The 25,063-nt window shown below is 42.3% G+C and overlaps 1 protein-coding gene across 43 annotated transcripts in view; it reads left to right on the top strand.

Moving 5' to 3' along the window:
• The window catches only part of adgrl2a (adhesion G protein-coupled receptor L2a), a 207,298-nt gene that overhangs the window by 118,051 nt on the left and 64,184 nt on the right, over positions 1-25,063 (top strand). For all 43 annotated transcript variants that reach the window (XM_030432608.1, XM_030432604.1, XM_030432607.1 and 40 more), the window contains one exon: positions 7,548-7,732. In XM_030432608.1, coding sequence (XP_030288468.1) covers positions 7,657-7,732 — 76 coding nt within the window. In that variant the 5' untranslated portion in view covers positions 7,548-7,656. The remainder of the gene's footprint in view (positions 1-7,547; positions 7,733-25,063) is intronic.

Raw genomic sequence — 25,063 nt, 5'->3', positions numbered from 1 at the left:
TGGGTAAACTGCTTATTTGCCTGCGTGCTCTGCTTCCCTTTTAAGCGTGCCTCTGACAAGTCATCTTCTCCATTACCTTCTTCATGTTTTGTGTTGCTGCCCACTACCTTAAAAATTAATCATCCTGTTTAATAACGCCTCGCGATCACAGTGCATTATTGATGGCGAGGTCCTTAATAGAAGGACGGAGAAGGATTTTTAACCATTCAGCTGCTCATTTTGAAGGGGGAGGGAGGGTCACAAAAGCTGCTTACTGGTGCATAGCCGAGTAAATACACCACTTTATTATCATAGACTAAAACCAGGCCCCGGTGCTTGATAAAAAAGGAAAAAAGAGGAAAAAAAAAAAAGCTTGGTCCCTTCTATGTACATAAGAAAATAAATAAATAAAAGACGTTACACAAGCTGCCGAACTCAATCATCGTTTTTCAATGAACGTGACCCCGGTGAGCCAAATCTCTGACCTCGACTGTTTATTTGTCCGCTGCAGTTCACTTTCGAGCATGCAAGGTACATGAATGACTCAGACACATGTGTGCCCGACACTCAATGGCCGTGTCTCGCTGTGAAGTGTGCAGTTTTTGTCCCCACTGCTTGACCCCTGCTCAGCCACATCGCATTGTATCATTTTTTGCATGAACGCAACGGCGATTGTACTTGTGCTGAAATTTAGAAGATGAGTTTGGGAGAGCGCCCCAGCCGACCAGCGAGCTCTGATTGTGTAATCCTCGATTTGTTTCAACTCATTTAGCCATGGCACACCGGATCGCGCGGCGAACGTTTCTTTTATGGTGTCCTTATACGCACTTGAGAGTTAAAGTATTTATGTGCACACACTAATTGGATTCCGGATAGGGTGGCGTAAGCTACATATTGCATCCGCTCTGTGTATTCCAAGGTGAATCATGCCGTGTCAAGGACTTATTGGACTTGATTGGCAGGTACTATCACCATGAGATGCCCATATAATGGCAGGTCTCCCATTCCTGACCTTCCTATTTATCTTGCTGTATTAATGTCAGCCTATTAATTCCTAAGCGGAGGAACATTTGGCAAAGACACCGTTTAACGGCCCCGGCTGAATCATTCTTATCTCAACGGACCTGAAAGGAATAGTTTTGTGCTATCAGCAAGTGGAAATGACATTTTGAAATTTCATTTGAGATAATCCACTTCACTTCCCAGTAAAACATCAAAATTACAACTAGAAATGTATGGAACCTGTATTAAAACTTTGTTACCATAGCAAATCATCAGGCTATAATCCGTGTGGACAGACAGGTAAAGGTATCTTTTGGCTCTAATAGGATTTTTGTTGCCTTGCTAAAGTGATTATGAGGGTATGGATTCAATATATAGTCAGGCAGAGGGCATCGTAGCACTCAGTGCCTACGGTTACAGTTATAAAAACAACACCTGAGACCGGTAAAAAACTCATTATGTATTGACAAGTGGCCACTCACTGATAAACCTGGGTTTTTCACGATACGCAAGAAAATAAGATTTATATTTTCTTTCACATGAATTTGTTTTTGAAAACGATTCCATTTTTGTCTCCACGAATGTATTGATGAGCGACATTGTTCCAGGGCTTGGCTCATGATTGCTTAATTTAGTAGCCATATGTCCTGACCAGTGGGGAGTACTCTAATCGATTAATTGAGTGGCTCATAAAAATGATCAATGGGGCAAACACTAAGAGCTGTGAGCATGACGAGCCCCACGCTTATGTCACACGCTCCCGGCACCCTCTTGCATGCTGCTGCTGTATTCTGTGGAAGTGTGGCTTGCATAAGAGCTCCTGTAGGTAGTGATAAATGTAATCCAAACATTATGATCCACAGATTCAAAAACAATGTTTTTCATGTAGATTCAGGTGATGAATTGGATTAGGTGGTGCCTGAAAAATAACTGCAATACAGTGTAACCAGAAGGGATGTGAAAAAAATAGCCTTCCTGAGCAGACATCTCTGGCCATTTTAAAATATCTGAGATATAATTTTTTGCTAATAAAGTTCTAATTAAATGTTATATAACAAATGTATTTAACAGGACAGGCCTCACGCTTTTTTTTTTGTTTCCCCCTTCTCCCTCGTGTAGTCCCCCCTCTCCCCCCTTTATCCCCAGCCCTCCCCTCCCTAAAGCGGCCAAGCTGTCCTGTTGCGCAGCATGCGTGTTTGACCTGGTATTTCACTGGCTGAGCTCCTGTCAGGGTCAGGGCCTGCATTTGGGGCCTGGCCAGTCATACAGAGTTTGGTTGGGTGTCACTCAGCTCCTCTGGCCCTGTGCTGCTCTCAATCATTCCCCCCCAGCAGAGTCAGGGTCAGCCTCTGATTCCTCCCTGCCCCATATCTGACTCGGTGGGGGCTCCAGACTCATCCCATCACCGGCCCAATCGCCCCCCCCCTCTTGAGTGCGAATTTCCTGATTTACGCTTGCAAATTGTACATCTTCAGCAGTGTCAAAGCAGGAACACAGTCTCTTTTGGGAATGCATTTCCTCCGCAGCTGATGCTGAGTGTTCTGTGCCCGAGCCTAGTGTCCCCAGGTAGTTCAGTTTTTCCCTCAAAGTGGGCAAGAGAAACAGAGATAAGAGGAGTCTTACAGTATGTATGAATTCATGTATGAGGATGCTGTCGGGAGGACCCAGTAGAAACCAAATGCACTCTCCCTACATTCAACAAGTGGTGGTCTGTTGGTCCTGATTTACATTTCAGTGGATCTCCGGCCCCATATTTCCCTTCCTTTGCATCCCTGTGATGTTCCATGACAATTAACATCCCAACTCTTTCTTGAGGTTTGTTGAAAGCTTGGGGGCTAATTCAAGGGTCAAGCAAGACTTGCAAGCTGTCAATCTTTCATTGTAAGTGGGGCCCCCCTCCCCCACCCAGGTTCTTTATTTCCCCCCCCCCCCCCATTCTCCCAGACCTCGTTTATAGAATGGCCCGACTCTTCCTCTATTCTCCTGTGGCCCTCCTAACAGCTAGAGAGGGACAACCGGGACCTTTGTCTAAGGAGCCCGGCATTCTTTCACATCTGCCTCTTGTTTTCAGACCCCCGCTGCATTCAAGTTTCAAACTGTCCTTTTCAATCAGCCCTCCCCCCCTCCCTTTTAATAACCCCCTTCCTCCCAGTTACTAAGCCATTTTTCTTTTTTTCTTTTTTTTTTTTACTTAAGAAGACCAACTGAGCTCCTGCACTTCCCAATTTCGTCACTCAGTCGTCGATTATAAAGCATTCTGTTGTATTGCGACTATATCAGGCACCCATATGTTGAAAGCCTCCGGGCCCATGCCCCCGTGGCTTCTCCATTTCTCCGAGTGCTTCAACATCTGTCTGCAATGACTTCATATTTAGCCAAAACAGTGTGACGCCTGTTGACATTTTAGCAATCTGTGCTTAACAGTCACAGAAAATTGCCTTGATCATTTGTCTCGAACGTTAGAAGCAGCCATGTTGACGATGATGCTCTTTCTCATCTGTCCGTTCCCCCGTATAAAACTCCAAAACCCCTCAGAGCCAGGATGCCAAAACACGCTCTGAGATCGCATCCGAGTCGAGTGCTATTTAAAAGAAAAAAGAAAAAATTCAAGGTATGATCACCGACGGCTTCTGTTTCAAGGCGGGGAGAGAGAAAAGAAACCCCCAGCTGAGAGGGGAGACCTCAGCATGTTTAATGAGGAGAATGGCAGTCAGGCAGTCTCCCTCCAGTCTGCGCCTTTGGTGTCTCAGCATGTTAAACACTCACAGCATGATACAAAATATATTAAAGTATAGGACTGTTATCATCGATTTACAGAACACCCATCCCCATGTACCAGGGATCTACTTTGTGCGTTTTTTTTTCGTGGTAGGGGGTCTCCACTGCCCTGGAGGTAGAGCTGTTTAAAGGCACGCTGCCTTTGTCTTCACATTCTAACACAGGAGGTCTGTTGAGCATGCTGCCTCTGTGTTTTTTTTTCGAACACTAAGCAATGATGACAGGCAAGAAAGAATAATCATATTGATTCAACACTGTTATCTCAGGCTGAGACTTATAATAGCTTGTTTACATGTGTAAACACGAGCACCTGCAGCCACCAAAGACACACAAATATACCGAAAAGCCGGATTTATAACCTGTTCCAGTTTAACACATTTTTGCTCTCAGGTAAATGCAAAACTGAGGACTAGAATACTGCCTTGGGCTCATTAAGTTTTAAGGTTAAACATCCAGTATGTAAATTCTATCTAATTCTTCTAAAGGTCTCTCAGTCAAAACGGTGGAAACAAATAAAAGGAGTTCGATGACATAATCAAAGAGCGTGAGATCTTAGTCGTCTTTAGCAAACAACCACAATCTCTGATAGATGTGGATCCACAAGACTCTGACCCGTGCACAAGAAATGTACACTTTAATACAAATGTGTGATTTTTCTGTGTTAGACATTGCTGGAAACATTCGGTAAGATACATAAAAATAACTCTACAGAATCTGGCTTTAAGGAGGCGACGTGATGTGACGGATGATGTCACCAGATAGATTTAAACTCGTTTTAGGTAGAGCCCCTAATCCATTGCATCTATCTGGTCAACGGTGATGAGAAAATCTCTGTGTTTACGTCCACTCTAATAATTCAGTTACAACCGGAGTAAGGCAATACACCAATTATTGCAATTATCATGTTAAGACCTTAACCAGGTTATCTTAACGTGAGTCAAGGTCGCAAGCCGAGTAGGCACGGCATCAGTCTTTCGAAATTGCACTTGGCACGGATATCCCACAGAGTCCGTGTTTGGATTCCATGCACGCGCTGCAGAGGTCACGGAGCGAACCAGATGCAAAGTGGGACTATATTTGATAAAAGAGTGACAAGGCTAGGGATGGTGGGGAAATAGAACCCTTTTTTTTTTTTTTTGGAGTGACAGTGAAATGGATTTGCTGCTACAGCCAGCACCTCAAGTGATAGAGCCTCGGTGAATTTGCTCCGTGTGAAAATGTGATGATCGTTACCAAACGTGTTGCTTTATGTCATAGCGCTACTTCCTTTTAGCATGTATGCATATAGATATCAAACAACCCATGTAAACATACTGCGTATCACTGGGGGACAATGTAAACACCTACTAGTCCGACCGCTACTTTAATCTGAGTTTTCACGGTAAATGATCTCGTGCATGAAGATGCAATGATTGAATGGGATTAGCATCACTCAGATCTCCGCACATGTTAATGTGCGTTTGATCTAGGTATTGTCTGCCTTGCCGAGTGGACAAAACAGTAAGACTTTGCACGAACGGATGAAGATCCTTAAGCCTATATGCTCACTGTGCAGCTTTATCGTGGAGACAATCAGCTTAGGGCCTCGTTATCCTGTGTGGACCTTCAGTGTAGGCTGATTATTTGTTGCCACTTGCCTGATGAATTTAATTCCTGCCACGTGTGCCAGGCGGCTAAAAAAGACGGGGGTCAGGGTTTTGCTGGAATCCAATATGTTTGGTCTCAGTGATCAACTTTCATTTGTCGAGTCTCCTGACTGAATATTATTCCATTGAAACTAAACACACTGTGGCTGCATGTACTCTGCTCCTGTTAACCTCTTTTAAATGGCTCCAAAATTAGAGGTCTCAGGTGAGGCGTAATGTCATACTAGATGAGCTGATTATGGCAGGCTTAATTATAACTTTGTTGGCTAATGTGTGTGCTCTGCATGTTTTCCTCGATGATGAATTATTACACTGTCTGAGATCTCAGACGAAATAGATCAAATCCTCCTCAGGCCGTGGTTATTCTCCAGTGTGGAGGAGCGAGCCGAGGCTGATTTGTGCAGCTCCGACTCCGGATGACAAAAAGAATTCCTCAATGTGTTCTGTCGAGTTCTCTTGTTAGCTGCTAGTGTGATGGATAACATTCAGTCCCTTGAATCTTAACAAACAGTTGCAGGCTGTAGACAAAGAGAGAGATACACACACACACAAAAAAATTTGAATGTTGTTTATGAACGTTGCTAAAAAAGAACACCAAAAAAAAACAGTTTCTAATGGGGTCCTATGTGTCTTGTTGCCAGAGTGATGCCATATCCCATGGTGAATGTGCTAATGGTTCATGGGAGTGCGAGGACTGAGCTTAGCCCCAGCAGTGTAAACACACAGACAAAAGGGAGCCGTTAGGAGTGTGAAACGCATGCCTGGGCGAGCAGGTAGGCATTAGGTTTCACCCTACACAGCCCCGGCACTGTATCCATGACAGGGAGGAGGCCATTTGCTTTTGTAGCGAAACGGAGCAAAAACAAACATTCAAACAGACTAGTACTAGTGGGACAGGTATGGATGAGGCAGGGAGAGAGACAGAGAGGAATTCTGGTTTGGAGGAGATATAAGACAGGGAGGGGGAGGGAGAGAGAGAGAGAAAGAGAGAGAGAGAGAGAGGGAGAGAGAGAGATAAGGTGGTTTGTGGTCAGTCACAACAGAGAGGGGGTGACCATTTGCTTGGTACTGTTTATTTGTTTGTTTGGCACGGCCGCGGGGGTGGAGGGAGTCACAGAGAAATCAGTCAGGTAGAAGCAGTGTGGCTTTTGAGGCTCCGCTTAAGTAGAAGTGAAATACGGGCAGCAGGGAAATTGTGCCTAAGTAACAGGGCACTCATTCAAGTAAATGAGAGTGAGCCACCTACGTTATTACACACCGATTCCACGTTTTGTGAAATGCCGGATGTTTTCTAACAGCAACCTGATGTTAAAGTAACTTCAGTACATATACCCTCTATTATCAAATCAGAGTTTTGCCATTGATTGCTAAAGACACCAACCGAGCTAATGCGAACCAACATGACTGCAGCAGGATGAGAAGCTCTCTGGCTAATGTTCACCGAGCTATTACCATGGACAATTTTAGCATTTAATGTTACCGTCGGTTGATTTAACATTTCAGCCCCGTGGTTGTAGACTTTTGATGTCCGGGGTTACAATTGCTCGGGCCCTGGCACGACTTTTTTCCGGCAAGTTGAGCGAATTCTTCCTCCGAAAGGCTTGATTAAAAAAATGTAAATGTGCAGGAAGCTTTTGTCGGGCACCGCACGGGGAAACTTTAAAATCCCAGATAATGTGTCACTTTATTATTTCCAGATAAAAAAAAAAAAAAAAAAGCTCAAATGTGCTCCTCGCAAAAGGTAAGGGGGAAATCTGATTTGACACAGCACTGATAAGGTTAGCATCACTCTCTATAGGTCACGGGGAGATGAAGGAGAAGGGTGGGTCTGATCTGTTTGCTGGTCCCACCCAGCTCCACCTCCCCTGCCAGTGAAATGGTGAGCATTCAGCTCCCATTAAGGGATTCCCCTTCTCAGGATTATTGACCTTCTGGGCTTATTTGGGTGGCTTACGTGGGTTTGTGGCATTTCACAAGGTCTGTCACATTTTCTGCTGTGGCATGTAAATGCGGCATCAAGTGCTTTGTGAGGAGAGTGTGACAGGGCGAATTTCCTCTGTAAAAATCAAGCGGGCGAACAGAGCTTGCACGTGGACTACATTTCAACCATGAACTGAACGTCTCTCTTGGTCTGCTCCACAGGTGACGGGATCAATGATGAGCATCTCTGAGACCAGCTGGCTTGGACTTTTTTAATCAGAGCCTTTTAGTCACAACACAAACCTGCCACAAACCATCAACACCAGGCACCATGGCATGCTCCCTGTGGAAACTACAAACCTTCTGCTGGTTTCTCATCACACTAGCCCAAGTGCACTCCACGGAGGGTAAGTACACGGAACGGCCGTCTTTGCTTTCTCTACAAACATACCAATTTGTTTCTCATGCCACTGTTTCCAAAGCAAATTTTGAATGAGTATTGTTTCCAGCTCACTGACAGCCAGTGGCAGAAAATATTTCCTCGCTATTGTCTTATTTAGGAATTTAGCGTGAGCAGTGAAATCGTGACTCAAGCCAAAGCTGCTCCTCCGAGTGCACGCGGCGCTTGTGTAAGTAATGCAGCTCTGAGGACAGTGGGCACAGGCGGATGGGGGATAATCTTGAGTGGTTTCATTAGTTGGTAAATTGTGATTTGTCTGAGATTTTCTGCTTGAAAGCGTCAGTTGTTCCCAGTGGCATCAGAGCTGGATCCATTTGTAAATTCCTCGCTGAAAATGTTCCATCTCATGGCATGCACACACAGATTTCACACCTCGAAAAATAGAAAGCCTGAATGTGTTTTAATCATAGTGCGTTTAGCTTTGATTAAATCACTCTCAGCTGTGTCGTAATTCCAAGATTTATGCGTCAGGACCGCATCTCATAAACTGTATCCTCAACATGCCAGTGTTTAATCACAAGAATCGAGGTGCGTTACTTTGTACATGTTAAATGATTGGACTGAGAGTAAACCAAAGTGGGCATCTTTTCAGTGGAATATATCAGATGAGACATTACCGATTCGGTCTGCGTGCCGACTGCTTTAGCTCGAGCCAACTGTTCACTATACCTGCTTTATTGATTTCTAAAAACCTCAATAAATATAGGATAATTGATTCAAGTTAGGGAAGGTAATGATTTCTCAAGATGCTTAATTCGCACTGCAGCAGGGCGGGCAGTCACGTGACATGTTCCCATATGTTAAATTCCTCACAAATCTCCTGGCTTGGATTTGATCTTTCATATAAGAAGTGTGAAATCTGATGACTATGTGGCCTCTATGGACTTAGGTGTATTAAGGAAACCCAGTGGGTCACAGAAATCATTTAAAAGTGTCCGAACGTGATTATATGTATTCCATATATGTAAGCACTCCGACATGTCATTTTGGCAGCCGCATGCAAAGATAAGAGTTTGCAATTTCAGGGGCTAGTCGGATATAGGTAAGCCTATTTAGGGTTCGGAAAGATATTCGTCACCCCTGAGAGTTTCTCTCCCCGGTTGCGGCGCCTCTGGTTTCACCAGGTGCTCCATAAAAAACTTACCTGGCAGCGTTTGAAGGGCGGGAAGCCAGTGAGGGATCTTAACATTACAGTAGATGTATGGAGAAAGCCTAATCTTAGATGCTTCATTTTGCAACCGCTTCATCTTCAGTTTACAAGTTTAACTTGTTCTACCTTATGGAGGAAACATTTTTTTATACGGTCTCCTAGTCGACTACTGTTCTTGTGTTATACATCATTAATAATCGCTTTATAATCTTAGCGTAGTCCACTGAATGGGACTTAAATTGATTCGTGAGGTGCAGCGTTTCAGGTGCATGAGGCCAGTTAGGGATCTTGACCCTACACTAGGGATGGGGATAAATCCATTCTTAAATGCAACGTTGAACTACTTCATCAATAATTATTTTTTAAATGACCTATAGCTCTCTGAATCGGAATCGAAATCTAATCTAATCGCAAGGTGCCTAGAGATCTCCGCCTCTACCCAGGGGATCACCTACTAGAGGAAATGCGCCAGGATGAACCTTCGCACATGTTACGAGACTCCTCGTTGACCAGGTGACTACTGATTCAGAGCTGACCCATGGCAGTTTAAACATCTCCTCCAAAAAGGGGAACTAGGCAGTGACCGTAGTACATGAGTAAATACTTGTTCCAAGTCAGGGTAAAGAAGGAGTAAATTCAAAACAAAGGAACAAACCCATATATCGATGACATTTGTCTTTCACATTTTCCTCTCGTTGGCTCCCCCCCGCCCTCACCTCCTTCCCATTTCCCATCTCAGCCGCAGAGATCAGCCCAGAAACAGTTCATTACAAAAAATATCCCCAAGTAAACATGCTTCATTAAACTGCGTCTACCCCTAATATCTTTTTAATGCATTTTTATAATTGAATTAGATGGGTTAGTGGACTGCTGTAAATAGTTTAAAGTTTGTTACACCCCCTCCGTGTTTTCGGTGCGTTGGAAGGTAGAGATAGACATAGGACTGAAACTGTAGCAGTGGGGGATGGTGTTCCCCCTGCGACCTTCTTCTATACAATACATATCTCATCCTCCACATTTGAACGGTTGAACTTGTGTCCACATGCATACATGTCTGTGATCTGTGTTTGCTCAGCTGACACACTGCCATCTCAAGCCTTTTATCTCACATTTTCATTATTTTCTTCTTATCCCTGAAATGTTGCTTGTATGCATCCATTCAGTGAAATTAGTTTCTGAAACTGATTTGGCTTATTATATTGATTAAAATACATATGTCTATATATATATATATATATATATATATATATATATATATAATATATATATATAGACACACACACACAGTGTTGGGAAGATTACTTTGGAAATGTAGTTGGTTACAATTACCAGTTACCCTGTTGAAAATGTAATAGTAGTGTAACTATTTCAATTACTTTCTCAAAGTAATGTAACTAATTACATTTGATTACATTTTGATTACTTTTCTTAATTTTGAATGAAATCTCTCAACTGCTAACCATTTTCACATTTTAAGACCTATAGTGTGATAAACCTTTCAGTTCAAAGGTTTAACCATATGAGTCTGACCTTCGGCCTGTACTGCGAAGAGGCTCACTTCCTCACTAAATGGAGCAACAACAGGCTGATTTCAGCCAAGAGGAGCAGGTTGTTTTAATGGAGAGAGTATGAGCGATACAAAAAAGCCTGATCACAGCCTGAAGCAACAGTGTTGCTGCAAATATGACAAGAGGAGGCTGATTTTAATTTCTGACAGCTCTACATTGAGCTGCTTTTAAATATGAAGCTTTAGAGCAACAACAACTTGTTTTGAACTGTGTTTTATATTGTTTTCATATATTTCACTGATCGCAATTATAAAATGCCAGTGTGTGTTTTATTGAAAGCGAGGCTGGTGTGCGTATGAAAATAGGTTACAGTGGGTTTTTTAGGTGCTGTAGCTACAAGCAAATCTCATGTTGTCTCTGTACAAAGACCTTCTTAAATGTGAGAAAACAGAGTAGACTACTCAAGATTTGCGTTTGGGCAACACATAACAGGCGAAACAATTAATTTATTCATCGCCACGACATTAAGTTAAAGTATCTGTCCCGCTGCGAGCGCACAACTTCTTTCAGTGGTGACTGACTATATAAAAGTAAATAAATGACCTCCTGACGCGAGTCGGATCAACAGCTGAGCAGCGTTTCCCCTCAGCTGAACATCTGTAGGCGGAGACGCTCAGAGAGAAAGTAAACAGCAGCGGATCAGTGCGATCTCTCCCTCCGCACAAATGCTCCGTTCTGATCCAGCTCGACTGGACTTTCAAAGTAAAGGTGACGTCAGCTGTAAATGAGTTGAATAGTGAAATAGCGGCGCTTTTATAACCGATTTTATGATTAAACTCTGAACAGAACCTGGTCGGGACCAGGTTATGAGCTAAGCATAAGTTACCATGGTGATCTAGCCGGGTAAAAAGAGAGCCACCTTTGTAATACAGGGAAGCCTGGCTTCTGTCTGTATTAAGTGTTTTTTGTATTTCCAGCCCAGGAACATCTTGTGCGCCGCCGACACTGTTGCTGCTGAGTCTGACTGCCGCCGTGCGGTTTGTCGGTTGAGTCGAATGGCACATGACCAGAGAGAGAGCCAATCACAAGCGTCAGTTTTGGAAGGAGGATGTTGATATGAAAAAAACTAAAAACAAACATGAATCCAGGGGGGCGAAAAACTATTTAATAAATCCGAGCTTTGGCGGCGATTTTTCAAATGTAACTTAAGTCGTAATCATTGAAATTTCCAAAAGCAACTGTAATTTAATTACATATTTTCTCCCAGTAATGTAACGGATTACAATTACGTACATTTTGTAATTAAATTACGTAACGTCGTTACATGTAATTTGTTACTCCCCAACACTGCACACACACATATATATATGTATATATGGCATAGTTTAATACATATCAAAGGGACCCTGGGGCCTGGGGCTTTTGAGTCTAATGATATGGATGTGGAGTTAATGTATTAATATTATACTCTGCAGTCAGTGAAAAAAAACAAGTTGAGTTATGTGGGGATATCTCGTGAACAGCTACTTTTTAAGTGCCATATTGTGTAAAATCATGGTACAACTGCTAAAGCTATAACAATTATTTTGTCATAAGACAGTCTTGGCACAGTAATTTCAGTCAGTGCTCATGCAGTACATCGGTAATCAGAAGCCCAGGAGGGCCATGTTGTGACACAGATACTGTAATCAATAACAATATCAATATGGTCATGATGATATGAGACCGACATATCACCTGGGATTTTGGTTAACATAGGACTTTGCACCCAGTTTTAAAGGGTCATCCCGTGTTTTATTTAATTTTACATGCCAGCCATTTTACATATCAGAGTCAGTTAACTCATCAGAAAGAGTCATTCACAGCCTGTTACATCATCTGTATCATGCCTTCTGTAGCTTGGGCTCGAGACTCTTCTTTTCTCAAGGCTCTTTTTTAGACACTTTTGAATTTGCTTTGTTTTTGCAGAAAGTCTGCATTTCAAACTCGGGGGTGGAGTTTGAAAGACATGGGTATTTACCAGGCAGGGTAACAAAAGATGTTATGAGTTGCACGAGGTAAGCAGTTTTATTTGGAGCTTGACTCCTACTAGGGACAGGATGTCTTGGCATCTGCTGCATCGATTTGAACGTTTTTTATTTTCATCTGTGTCTTGCATGCCCAATATTGAATTGCTGGAGAGTGCCTTTAAGTCTAATCACTAATAAGAAGAGCCATAGTTGGAAAAAATAGTTTGGGAAATTTTGAATTCTTAAAACTTAAAGTCAGTAATTTTGTCAAATTAAGTTTTTTTTTCATTTTCATTTTCCCACTTTGTGAAGGGCTCATTGTATGTCAAATCCTTGAGCTGGGTAATATTCAGTCCTCTTACACAACATTTTTTTATTTTTATTTTTTTTTAAAGACAGAGGAACATTTCAATGTACCCCAGACAGGTCAGGAGTAAATGACCTCTTTGTCGATCACTTTAATCAGTGCGCTTTGCTGCAACCTGCTCTGATATTGTTTTGCATCAACACAAGTTTGCCCTCTGGCATTCACACTGATCTCCTTTGAAGCAGCAGGTTTATTTCCTTTTTGTCCTACTGGTGTCCTCTGCGGATGTCACCATAGCAACCCGCCGAAAAACGAGGTGAGGGTGTAATTCATGAAGTAATAATGTGTTGTTTTTGTGCAAAATGTAAAAACTGCAGTGATTTTCCCTTGGTTAAATTGGCTCACATGCCTTTCCGAAATAATTTAGTTAACTCAGGTAGGGTTGAAAGGATTTGTCTGTCTCAGCGACAGAATGACAATCCACACCTAGCTCAGCCACATGCTCTCTTCAAAGGCTTTCCCCAAGATTGTTAGAATTATGGTGAGACAGAATTATAGAGCAGGGCGTCAAGAGGTAGGGAGGGCAAAGTTTGCAGCACTGCTCCACAGATTGCCAAGAACATTGTCAGTGAAAAATACGTCTGTGGTACGTTGCTCTGGCATTTGCATCTTTTTGTGATTAACCGTCATAGTGGATGCTCTTTAGCAATTGCATTTTTATCCTTTCTTACCATGTTGCATTGACGGCTTTGGAGTCTGCAAACTTTACAATACACTGCTCTGTGTTAGAACAATAAAAGCAGAGCGGTGTCAAATAGGTCACAGCGATTTTATGTAACAACGGACTCAGCAACAATTTTCTGTCTCTAGATTGCATGTTGTCATTCGATTACTGCGGGGCCTGTGATGGTTCGTGAGCTTAAGGTTAGAGGATCCCACGATATAAAAGCTGCGTTTCAGTGGCGAAACTTGTGGGAACATGTCTGTCACAGAGAATTTCAGTACTCTGTGTACACCCTGAAACCACACTATTGTTTCTCCTCAAAGCTTGAAATGTTTGAAGCACTTGAGATTTCTCAAGGGCAACAGGGAAGGGCACCTTTAAAAGTCCTCTTTTTGTGCCATGTGAAAGGGAAAGAGACGAGACTTAAAGCCTTCATCTCAAAGTGAAAGGATTGAAATAGACAATCAAGGTGTTCTGAATGTAATTACTGGAGGTAAAAGCCAAGGGCTTAATGTGAGCCAGAACCTGCAAGAACAGGATCCAGCACATCCCAGTTGCTGTGCCACCACCTACTTGCTCTGGTTAGCCTTTTCTTTTAACCCCAAAAAGCTTAATTATATAGCGTAGGGATATTTTCTATACTGTGAGAACTTTGTCATGCCACATCAAACTATAGTAGGCCAGGCTTATAATTGTGGTGGAAAGCAGATTAGTATCTTAACAGGTAAATCTGATCAGGTAGAATTTACATCCAGATGGCAGAAGCCTATTCTTCCGAGGCAAACATACTCCTGGTAACTGATAATCTGCTTTTGCAAAGTGTTTGTAGGACCTTGACTTCACATTTTTTTTAATATAAATATTAGGCCTTAAAAGCGATGAGTTAGTCTTAAATTTGAATATGAAAGGTTTTAATCACAAACATTTTGGCTTATTACATTTATCCATCTTTTAATGTTTCTGAACCTTTAAACCTACCACTGAACATAATACTGTCTTTGACTTTGTACTTGTACTTAACTGTTGGCAAATTGTAGTTTAACCTAATCTCACTCTAATAATCATATCCTTCTTGCATAAAAAAAGATATATTAGTACCATCAGTACTATAAAGAGTGCATGAAATATATACCACATATACATAGCTCCAATGCTTGGATAAAAAAAAAAAAAATATATGATTTGTCCAAAATTCGGTTAAGCATAATTGTGAAAAGGCTTTAAAAAGAATTAAATGTAAGTGTCTGATACCTGTAGACACCCTGTTTTTTTCATTCTTTCCACTAGGGGCCTCTTTCTCAGCAGCTTGGCTCGTGTGTGTTATCCCAAAAAAGAAAAATCAAAAATACTGTCTGTCAAGTAATTGTTGTGGAACCACGGGCAGTAGGCCTATTCTTTTGAAGCGCTAATTTGTGCCAGATTTGTGTCCGTGGAAAAGAATAGTACCCCACTGCGTCGTCACTCTCCTGTTCCCTGACCACTTAATTTGGCATTTAAGGTACTTTGAAAAGGCTCGCCCATGGCTAATTTGTTCATAGAAACAAATAATTTGTTAGGTAATTATTTTAGGAAATGCCTATAAAGTTTTTACGGCTTCCAATTTATTTCATATTGGAAGCGGCCATTAAACAGATAAGGCTAAAGGGTGAGTTTTGTCTTTGTCTCTTGTGCCTTAGTAAACAACTTCTGTTGGTTTTGTCTCTCCGCCTCCCGCTTGATGTCATCCCGGTTGTTTGCGGCAGACTGTGGAATCTGGCTTCCCGTAGAGCCGGGCAGGCGTGGGGCCTGTGTACGAAGGCCCACCATGCTGTCATGTCTCTTTCATCGCCAGCCAGGCTTGGCCAATAAGGAGATAAGGAGACAATGACTGGGAGAGCAAGCAGTGGCAAGGTGTAACCACAGCCCCCGTGTCTCCTCCCTGCCGAGCACTTCAAATCCTCATTAGGATTTCAGCAAAGGAAGGAGGGATTTTCTGGATTAGGGCTTTGTCACTGCTGGCTCCAGGTTGGTGTTTGTCATGCAAGAGCATGGCGGAGCGCTTGACATCTTGCCACCCTCCTACCTTCTGCCCAAAACACAGACCCTCCCTTCACCTGGCTACTGGGGCGGTTCAAAGATGTTCTACTAACCCAAAATGTTTTTAAACTCATAATTATAACCTCGCTGCCCTTGCCAGAGGTTTTTGACGGCGTTCTAGCGGCCGATGTTAGGGTGTGAGTTTGGGCTGCAGCATCAGCAGTATTCTTAATGGTTATTTATGCACGGATAACCTTGGGAAGCATCATTAGTTTGTTGTGTGCTGTCGCCGTCCATAACTCCTGGTGAGATCTCGGCCGTGACACACATACGGCAGTTCAGACAGGAGACACCCTGCCTTGTTTCAACTCCAATTACTCTCCCCCATGTGCTAGTTATATAGCAGGGGCACATTATATTAGATTGGATGGGTCTATTTATCCCTCAAATTCTCACGTACTTCTAGGCTTTTTCCTTTATAAACCTCAGCAATGGGTTTTACTCTTTGCAAGGTTGTAGCTATTTGTGTAATTAAGGCATGAGTCTCATGGACCCGTCTTACAAAACAACATGACTGTGTTTCCCGACATGGCCCTCGACCTCTAACATGGTCCTTAATTGGGTTTCAGACGTATCTAGGAGAGTGGTTCAGCGTGACAGAGCATCAGACTTAGTGTGAAACCTACCTTTTCCCATCATTCTCGGTGCTGATCTTTGTGGATAATGGGCATTCACATGGGTCCCACGAGGCCCTCGCTGGGTGGGATCTCAGACAACTTAGATTAGTCATCTACCCACATGTCCCCATCTGACTTGGATTTTGCCGTCATGCTTTGTCTCACTTTGTTCTTGCCCAGGTAGGAACATGTGGGCTCCTAACAAGTATATCCCAAACAATCTACAAAACATGTGCTGATAACCCGTCGAGTCTCTTGTCTGAATCACGAAGTCAGACAAAAACAAATACGACTTATCAATCTCCAGTGCAGTGGTCTATAACCAAAGACCTATTATTCATGGAACATTTATTGTTCTGTGCTTCTGTTGGTTGTCTCTGATCTGGCCGTGGCAGATGTGACGAGCAGTATGTGGGCATCTTTGTATAAGCAGGCTTCAATTTGTCAGAGATATGCCTCCATATTTAAAGTTGTCTTTTTGTTTGCTCTTGTGTTCTATATTTGTTACTTGTTGTGGTGGAACGAAAAGACCGGCTTTAACTTGGCTCGGCTGCAGGATTTGGTTTCAAAGGTTCTGGTGTATGTGGCTCAAAAAGGAGAGTGTGTATGGAGAAAACACCTAAAGCTACCCGTATGATAACAGAAATAGCACAGCCTCTTTAGTTCTTTAATATTTTTATGTTGCTGGAGTCTGTGCAGCCAACATCAAGGACTACAGACGGACCTCATGCAAGTACTGCTGATGAAGTGCCGTCTGGAAGGGGCAGATGAGGAGAATGTTTTTGATTATCCAGCCTAGATGGTATTTCAAACAGGAACCAGCATGTGCACCTCGCGCCAGACAAATGAACCAGCTCAGCTGGTCAAAGGGCAAGTGTAGCTTGGTTTCCTGTTTGCTACTGTAATGCTAGGGAATTTTAAGGTGATTACACTGCAGCGCTCAGGTCACACGGAGTGCAGCAATGCAATATTAACTTGTTATTCACATAGGCCCCGGCTTTCTCTCTGAATTACAGACTGATGCCAACTGTTGTGAGAGAGCTGTTACTGTGCGGTAGTCCTTCATACACTAAATTACATGTATTTATCAGTGTGGGCAATTTAGTCTCTCTACACCTTCTGATTTGAGCAACTGAAGAATGAATGCATTGAAGTGGCCTCACAAGAACCGCTATTTATGAAACCATTGACTCGTGCATGTGAGTTTTCGAACCCATATCAGCTGAAATACCCAATGTAAACAACAACAATCTGCAGGTGTTCAAGAGCGTGTAATCACGTTTTCATTGTGCGGGCACCGTTGAAAGGCACGTTCGCCAGAGCACGGCAACGTGTGGTTATGGTTCGGATGGCGCGCAATGAAACCTGATTGCAGAACGCGTGATGACAGATTCTGTTGCGAGAACGTAATCCAAAGGCTCATGATTTTGCAGATTTTACAGTTCACTCTATCTCAAGAGTCAGATGCAAGATATTCCTGCGTGCCCTTAGTGGAATCCTCTTTGTCCTCTTCCTTTCAGTCCTGATTTAGAGCAGCTATAAATCCTGAAGAGGCTCCTGTAAACGAGGGGTGGTGAGACTACGCCCATAAATATAAAGGATTTAGAACCAGGGCCTTTTGAAGGAACTCTGAGTGCCCATTTACGAAGCTTGTTAACTTATAGAGTTTCACTGGTACATTCAGTATTTTCCTCCTTTTGTTCAAACTTCTCTTACTCTCTTCTTTATAGTGAAGCTTGACCAAAGGCAGGCTGCAAAAAAAATTTGCTGTGAGTCCATAACAGTTAGTTACTTACCCATTAAGTTACCCATTGGCTCATTTTTGGTCAGTACTTAGTGTGAAGAAGTCATGGAACTCTGCTGGTTTACTTGCTGTTGAACTAAACACACAACAGGTCGGGCCATTTGTGCTCTGGCAGATCGCCTCCACTTGACCATGTGTGAGTCAGCTTTTGACCTTTTGAGTGATGATGACCCCTGACTGCGTCTGTGTGTCAAGGGCTTGGGCCTCTGCTCCCGAACAAATAATTTGCTGAAGAAAATCGTCACCAAAGACCGATTTGCCCCTGTGGAAATGTTCCAAATCAATATCAAATGAAATGAGCCAGCCCCGATTAGTGTGTAAGTGTGTCTTTTTTCACACAGACTCAGCTCAGCTGGACCATTGCCTCTCTTAATAGTTGCTCTTGTATTCTAATTTCCATCACACACACCCCCCAACAAGTCCCCAAATTATTTGTAGATAGCCAATAAGCAATAATTAAGGCCGATAAGCACGAGGGACATCGGATAAATCATTAATTGGGAACATCAAAGTGCCCCTGCGGTGACGCGTAAGGACTGGAAGCAGATGGAGGAGTGACTGGAGGCAGGTCCATCCAAATCTAAAACTTCTCATAAAAAAAGAAATGAAAAAATTAAAAGAAATGTCGGAGGGGAACCTTATTTTGAACAATATAACAATCATCTCACTGAAGGAGATAAAAAATACATATGAGATGGAAGGTCATCAAGATAATTTTCAGCCTCTGGATCATAATGAAACAAGAGTAGAATTAAATTTTAGCCTGGCCAGCTTTCTTTTCGAGTGTTATGAGATGTAAATCCTTGAACCGCATGAAATCTAAAGATAATAGTCCCCTGATTCAAAAAAAAAAAAAAAGAAAGAAATCCTTCATCAACAAAATAAATAAATAAATACTATTGTTTCCCTCATGTTGCATTCATCAGATAAGTACTATGTAGGTCTGCAGGAAGGGTGTATAACCTTGAGTGAGTCAAGGGAGGAAACAAAAGCCTTGGCGGCCAGTGTATATGTAGTAAAATAACATTGTGTCACATAACAATCAGCCTAACCTAGAAGGTGGCAAGTCTGCAGTCTTGTCTGAATAAGAGCTGCATAAAGTATTCAGCTGGAGCCGCAGTCGTGTCATCAGGGCATGACTACCCGGTTGGTCAGGGAATTTAAATGCCAGGTGGGGGTCATTTGAAGCACTGGCTGAATAATGTGGCACAAATGCATACACATGAGAGCCGAGTCTCGGGAAGAGGAGCCACTGCTGTGGTCTGCTTGAGGAAATGCACTTTGGGAATGCAAACCCAGCAGATGGACTCTTCTCATTTGTGTGTACCACCACTGGTGACCCATTGGGAAAGGCTTCCTTATTGAATAGAGGAGCATCAAACGCTTCATTGGAGCAGAGAAGGAAGTCTGGGCTACACAATGTATCTGAGTCCATTTCTTTCTTTCTTTCTTTTTTTTTTCATCATTTGTAATGGAAAATGATATAGACCAGAGCAAGCGTGAACATGGAACACATCCCATCTGAAAGGTCTTTCGCCAAAAAAATATGACTTGTCCTTATCAGGTTTAAACTCTAGCTCATTTTATATTGTCTGAAATATTGTCACTGATAAGGCAGAGTAATGAGGTCCAAAGAGCTCGCTGCTGCTAAAAGGCACCGTGACTCTCAGCAGGGAGTGCCCTATATCAATTCTCTTCGGGAATGACTCATTGGATCAGTCCAACTACTAATTAAGCAAAACATGTTTAAAGTGCAGTCAGCTCACTTTCAGTTTGGGAAATTTAAAATCTAAGGTCACAGCTCACAAAATACTGACAAAACTCATTCTTTGTCATTTCTAATAAGGCTGGGGGGCAATACAGTGCATCGACATTGAGAATATATATTGTCTTTAATGTAGGATATTTCCATATCATGATATGGCATACGTGTTCCTGGTTTTGAAGGCAGAATAACAGTAAAGTGATGTCATTTTCTAAATTTACCATACTGTTCTACATCTAGTTCTTGCCTTTATCCACTTAGTCATTAAATCCACATTACTATGTATTGGGGGACCTTAAGTAACTATTCACTAGTGTGAGTTTGATAAGATCCAAAGTTCCAATCCAGTATTATCAATAGATAAGGTGTAAGCGTTCCAGCTAGGGTTTTATAGATACAAATGACTATTATGCCCATCTGTAAGAGGAACAGCCAAATTTATCTTACAATACACAGTGATGAGTAACTTAACTATGGCCTGTAATAAATCTAAAAGCAGAAGGATAGATTGTGATATCTGACTAGTTTTAGCAATTATGAAGTGCTTTTGAGGTTTCAAAATATCAACAAATCTAAAAAATATTGCAATAAAGGGTCGGTCCTTAATCTAGTTCTGGTTTGAAGGATGTCCTATCCTTGCTGATCTCAAACTGATCATGATTTAAGGTTCAAATGTACCAGTGGGTATTTGTTAAGGGCCGTGTGACAAAATTTACTGGTTGATGGTCATCGCAGCCATTTCATTACCAGAAGATGTCCTTGCATTTTTTATTTTTTGACCTAAAAAGCAACCCCCCCCTCCCCTCTTTCTCTCCCTCTCCCTCTCTCTCTCTGTCTCTCCCCCGCTCTCACACACCGCCTGGCCCCAGGGCTATCCGATATGAGACAGTGAGATGACATTGTGTGCTTGTGCGAGTGCAGTCAGCCAACATGTGCAGATGATGCGAAGTCAATAATGCATTATGAAAAAAAAGGGGATTTATGACCTTGATGAGCCCCATAGAGCTTAATTAGGCCTTAAGGTTGATTTACATACAAGTGTACATGGAATTTGATGAGGCAATTTTTTTCCCCTGCCGGTGCAGTGCATTTTTTACATTTTTATTTTTTTTATATCTTGTCTGCCTCTAACACTTGATGCCTCAGCTCTGCTCAAATTCTTCCAGATTAGGAAACAAAACATAAACCTTTCCTGGCTACCAGACTTTGCTAGTGTCCATGTTTTGTCAGAACACAGTAAAATCATCACGTACTAAGCTAAGGGGATCATATTCCCTTCCCGTGCAATGATGGTATTTCCTGTGCAGGCTTATGTGCTGGTTGGGGATGAGGAATAGAGTAAATGCAAAAAAAAGAAAAAAAGTCTCTGACAGGGTAAATTTCTGCTTAAAGAAACCCACCTTAACACCAAAAGGTGGGGTGGGAAATTTTTTTTTTTTTTTTTTTCATGCCGTCCATTCAGAGAGAAATGACGAGATCTTTTTCAGAGTCATGTACCTATATCAAAGATGCTTCTGATAGCCCCCCTGCTGTTGCTATGGAAGTAGCGGAGATGTAAATGAACTGGAGTGAATTGGATGGTGGAGAATACAAATGAGGCTGGATCGCTCGTTCCCCTGCTGCTCTTTGCCTCTTCCTCTTCTTCTTCTCCCAATATCTCTCTCTGTTCCTGTCTCCCTCTCTCTGTGCAAGTAGATTTCAAAGACCTAATATAAGCCAGTCGTCCGCATATTTTGACGCTACATAATGCCATATAGGATCTTCTTCTTCTTTTGTATTTCTTTTTCTTTTTGAAATTGGCTTTAGATCTCTTTTTCTTTTTAAATTATTTCTTTAAACAAAGGCCACTGTGGCTTTGTGTAAATTCCTTTATTTCTTTTCTCTTAGTCTCACGCTGCGCATGGACCCGATGGATCGATGAAATAAGAAAATAAAAAAATCAATGTGCTTTTCTCCCTCAAAACATTATAAGTCTGGGCTGTCACTGATCGTCTCTGATATAAATGTGAACTGAGATTTTCGTGGCAGCGTATTCTGTGCCACATAAGTCATAGTTTTCAACATCAGTTGTCGGCGAGTTTAATATTCCGCAGATGTTATGGGCTGAATTACAGAGGAGAAAAAAACCCTCTACATAAGTGACTGCCGGTTTGCTGTTAGCCATGCCCAGAAAATGACATCAGCTTTCGACACACAGAACAGCGGGGAAAAAAATAAAAACACAGTCTTGATGGAAAGTTAAGAAATTCAAAAGAATGTTAATATCTGTCAAACCAGTAGTGTAATTCTTTTTTACAATGGCCACACAAAGACAGCAGTCTACCTCGTGCCCTGCTGTTTGCAGGATATATGCAATATTTTCTTTCTTTCCCTCCCCTCTGTGGACATGACTTCTTAAGAATACATGCTGTTGTAAAGGATATCTCTGGATTATAGAATCAGCACTGTGGGAAGAGTCTTGACTTAAAGGTTTCTTTTCCGTCTCAGGCTTCCTTTGCTTGTACCGTAGAGAGGGGGGATACGGGGTGGGGTGGAGGAACCTGGAGGACTCAAGCTGTGTTTCCTGTGGCTCCGAGCTAATGCTATAGGCCATACTTTTCTTTCACCCCAAATCCCCCCAGCAAGCGACCTTGTCGGCTCAGGAGTGCAGAATAATGGCAGGCTGAGCGGAGATGCTAGCTCATTTACAAGCAGCTGTTTAGCTCTCATCAGAGCGGCGAGGAAAATCAAAGGGCTGCGTTAACAGCAGACGACAAGCATCGGGAGCGTCCCCGTCACACTCCTCATTGGCCCTCGACAGAAAAATTATCTGGTTTCACATCAAAATAATCTGGAGACCTCTTTTGTGCCCTGGCCACAATGATGGCACCATGAGTGGCTGAATGGGTCTTTTGATCAGCCTCTGCTGTGCCCCTGGACCAACTCTGGGAGCATGTGTAACTCAAGTTACAAAGGGTCATTTTAATATGAAAACTATTTACTGGAAGCAAGACAGTCCTGATGAAAAAGAAAATAGTTTCTCTGTCATTTGTGCTGCATAATCAGCATCAGGCAATAGTGGAATAATTCTGTTTAATTGAAAGAGATTCAAGTTTGTTGTCCCCAGTAAACACACAGCAGTTGCCGAAGCAACGTTGTGACTTTGTACTCTACGAGTTCAAAGTATACGATGCGGGAGGAAAATATCAGCTCTTAAATTTAAAAAACGATATAGAAGCACTATACAGAAGAGTCAATAATCCGACATTCAAAACCCACGTCATGACATTGTGATCGCCTGTAACGATTTTGTAATCCCTAAATCAGGATAAAGAAGACAATTGGTTTGCCATCAACCTTACAAAAAATGCAAGCATCAGATTTTCTTTCCGTAGAAACCACCGTTAAGGCTTCTGTTAGAGAGATGATAATCCCAAATCCCCAAATTGTGAATCTTGTCAGTAATACTGTCTTCTAACAGGAGCCTTAAGTACAGTACTGTATGTATCAAACAATAATCCAATACAGTGATATCCCTGTTATCATTGCCTTGACTGGTCTTGGAGTAAATTTCAGAGTTGTCTTCAAGAGGAGGCCGAGAAAAAATGTGGTCGAGTCCAAGACAAGGCCGAGACCTTTGTAAGTGATCCTGACACCGTGACCCATCTCAACTACTGCGTCACAAAGGATCGAGTTGTTCGTTTCCTCAGGCTTGACCATTCGATATTCTAAGCGGGGCTGCTTCTGCGACATTTTGATGACGATGGCTGTGCGTGAGCAGAGATATTCAAAGTAAATCCATCTTTTTATTTTAATTGTGGATTTTTACAAATACTCTAGGTGTTTGTATGCCATGGATAGAAATCGAACATCACATTCTTAACATATCTTAGACCCTTGAATTGGATGTTAATCGAATCTTGATATGCCTAGAGAGTCCCGGCCCTGGTATTCACCGTAGGTCCCTGTGGGTTTTCTCATGCTCATGTCTAGTTTCTTGGGACCACATGGTAGAAGTCCCCACATGGCTGATGAAGATCCTAATGACTCCTCGTTTCTGTGAAATAGGAAGACATTTTGTTCATTGCCTCTGCTTCACTGATACTCATATCCTACCTGATGGTCACTTTCCAATTGATTTGGCTCATCTGTGAAAAAAAGAAAAAAAAAAAAATGAATTAAAACATTACAGCACCGGAGAGACGGTGCATAATGGGTCCCCTTTACGTACGGGATGTTCTCACACTCCTTCAGGTGCAGATTCTGTATTGGCCCTAATGTAATCGCAAAGGTTACACATGGTAGTAAATGCCAGCCTGGGACGCTTTAAATAGAGCCTCCTCATTGGGTGTAATAAAGTGCTATAACCCACAGAAATAGAGGTCCTTTGCACCAATCCAAATCAATTACAAGCATGTGATAACAACATGTACAATAAGCGCGTGTCAAAAGGTTGAGTGATCATGTGCTTTAAAATAAACAAGCAGCTGTTTTTCTAGTGGGCAAAACAAAAAGTCTGGCTCCGATTTCAACTTGATGGTTGTAATATATGCAGAGTTTTCAAGGCTTACATTTTAATTTCAGTCCGTTGGAAAAAAAAAAAAGAGCAATGCTTTTGCTTTTGCACAATGGCACAGATCTTTTGTCAATGCTCACTACACGGCTGCTGAAGAGGATTTGAAATGTTTTTCTAGTGGTGGTGGTGGGTGACCTGAATGCCTGATTAGGAAGAGAGTAAGCAAGGCCACGATAAGGATCTGACCAGTAATGTCTCTGCCACGTTGCCATGGTCACATAGCTTTCCACATAATACTGTATGCCCTCATGCTTCCTGGCGTTTAATTAGCGCAGAGAATGAAAAGCTCCTCCTTTTTAGGTGTTTGACTGATAGGCATCTCTCTCTGCGGCCCACGTGTCGGTTTGGACGCGCTATCGGAGAGCGAAAGTACATCAAAGATTGTAAAATAACATCTTATATTTGGAGGCGGTGTCTTGAAGTGCGCTCCCTGTGAAGAGAAAGATGCTGAGTTTTGCTGTTTGAACATGAACAGTGCCAACCTAAAATGAACCGAAACTTTCTCTCACTCGTGTGGCTCCGTTTTAGCATCAATGCAACCGTGGTGTGCGCTGTGTGTGATGCCATTTTGTCATTTCCCCTGTCGTAAAAAGCTCAGAAGTAAAAAAAAACCAAAAAGCTTCGAAACACAAAATAGCAACAAGTGCTTTCAGCTGCTCCAGTAAACTGTTGAGATCACTCTAGATGTGATATTCGGGACGTTTATCTGAAGAAGAGAAAGCCGTGTAAAACCGGTATTTAAACACCTAGCACATATTGATAT

This window comes from Sparus aurata, chromosome 11 (assembly GCF_900880675.1).
Source record: "Sparus aurata chromosome 11, fSpaAur1.1, whole genome shotgun sequence".
NCBI lineage: Eukaryota > Metazoa > Chordata > Actinopteri > Spariformes > Sparidae > Sparus > Sparus aurata.
The sequence above is the reverse complement of the archived record's forward strand: the minus strand, read 5'-3'. Positions and strand labels throughout refer to the sequence as shown.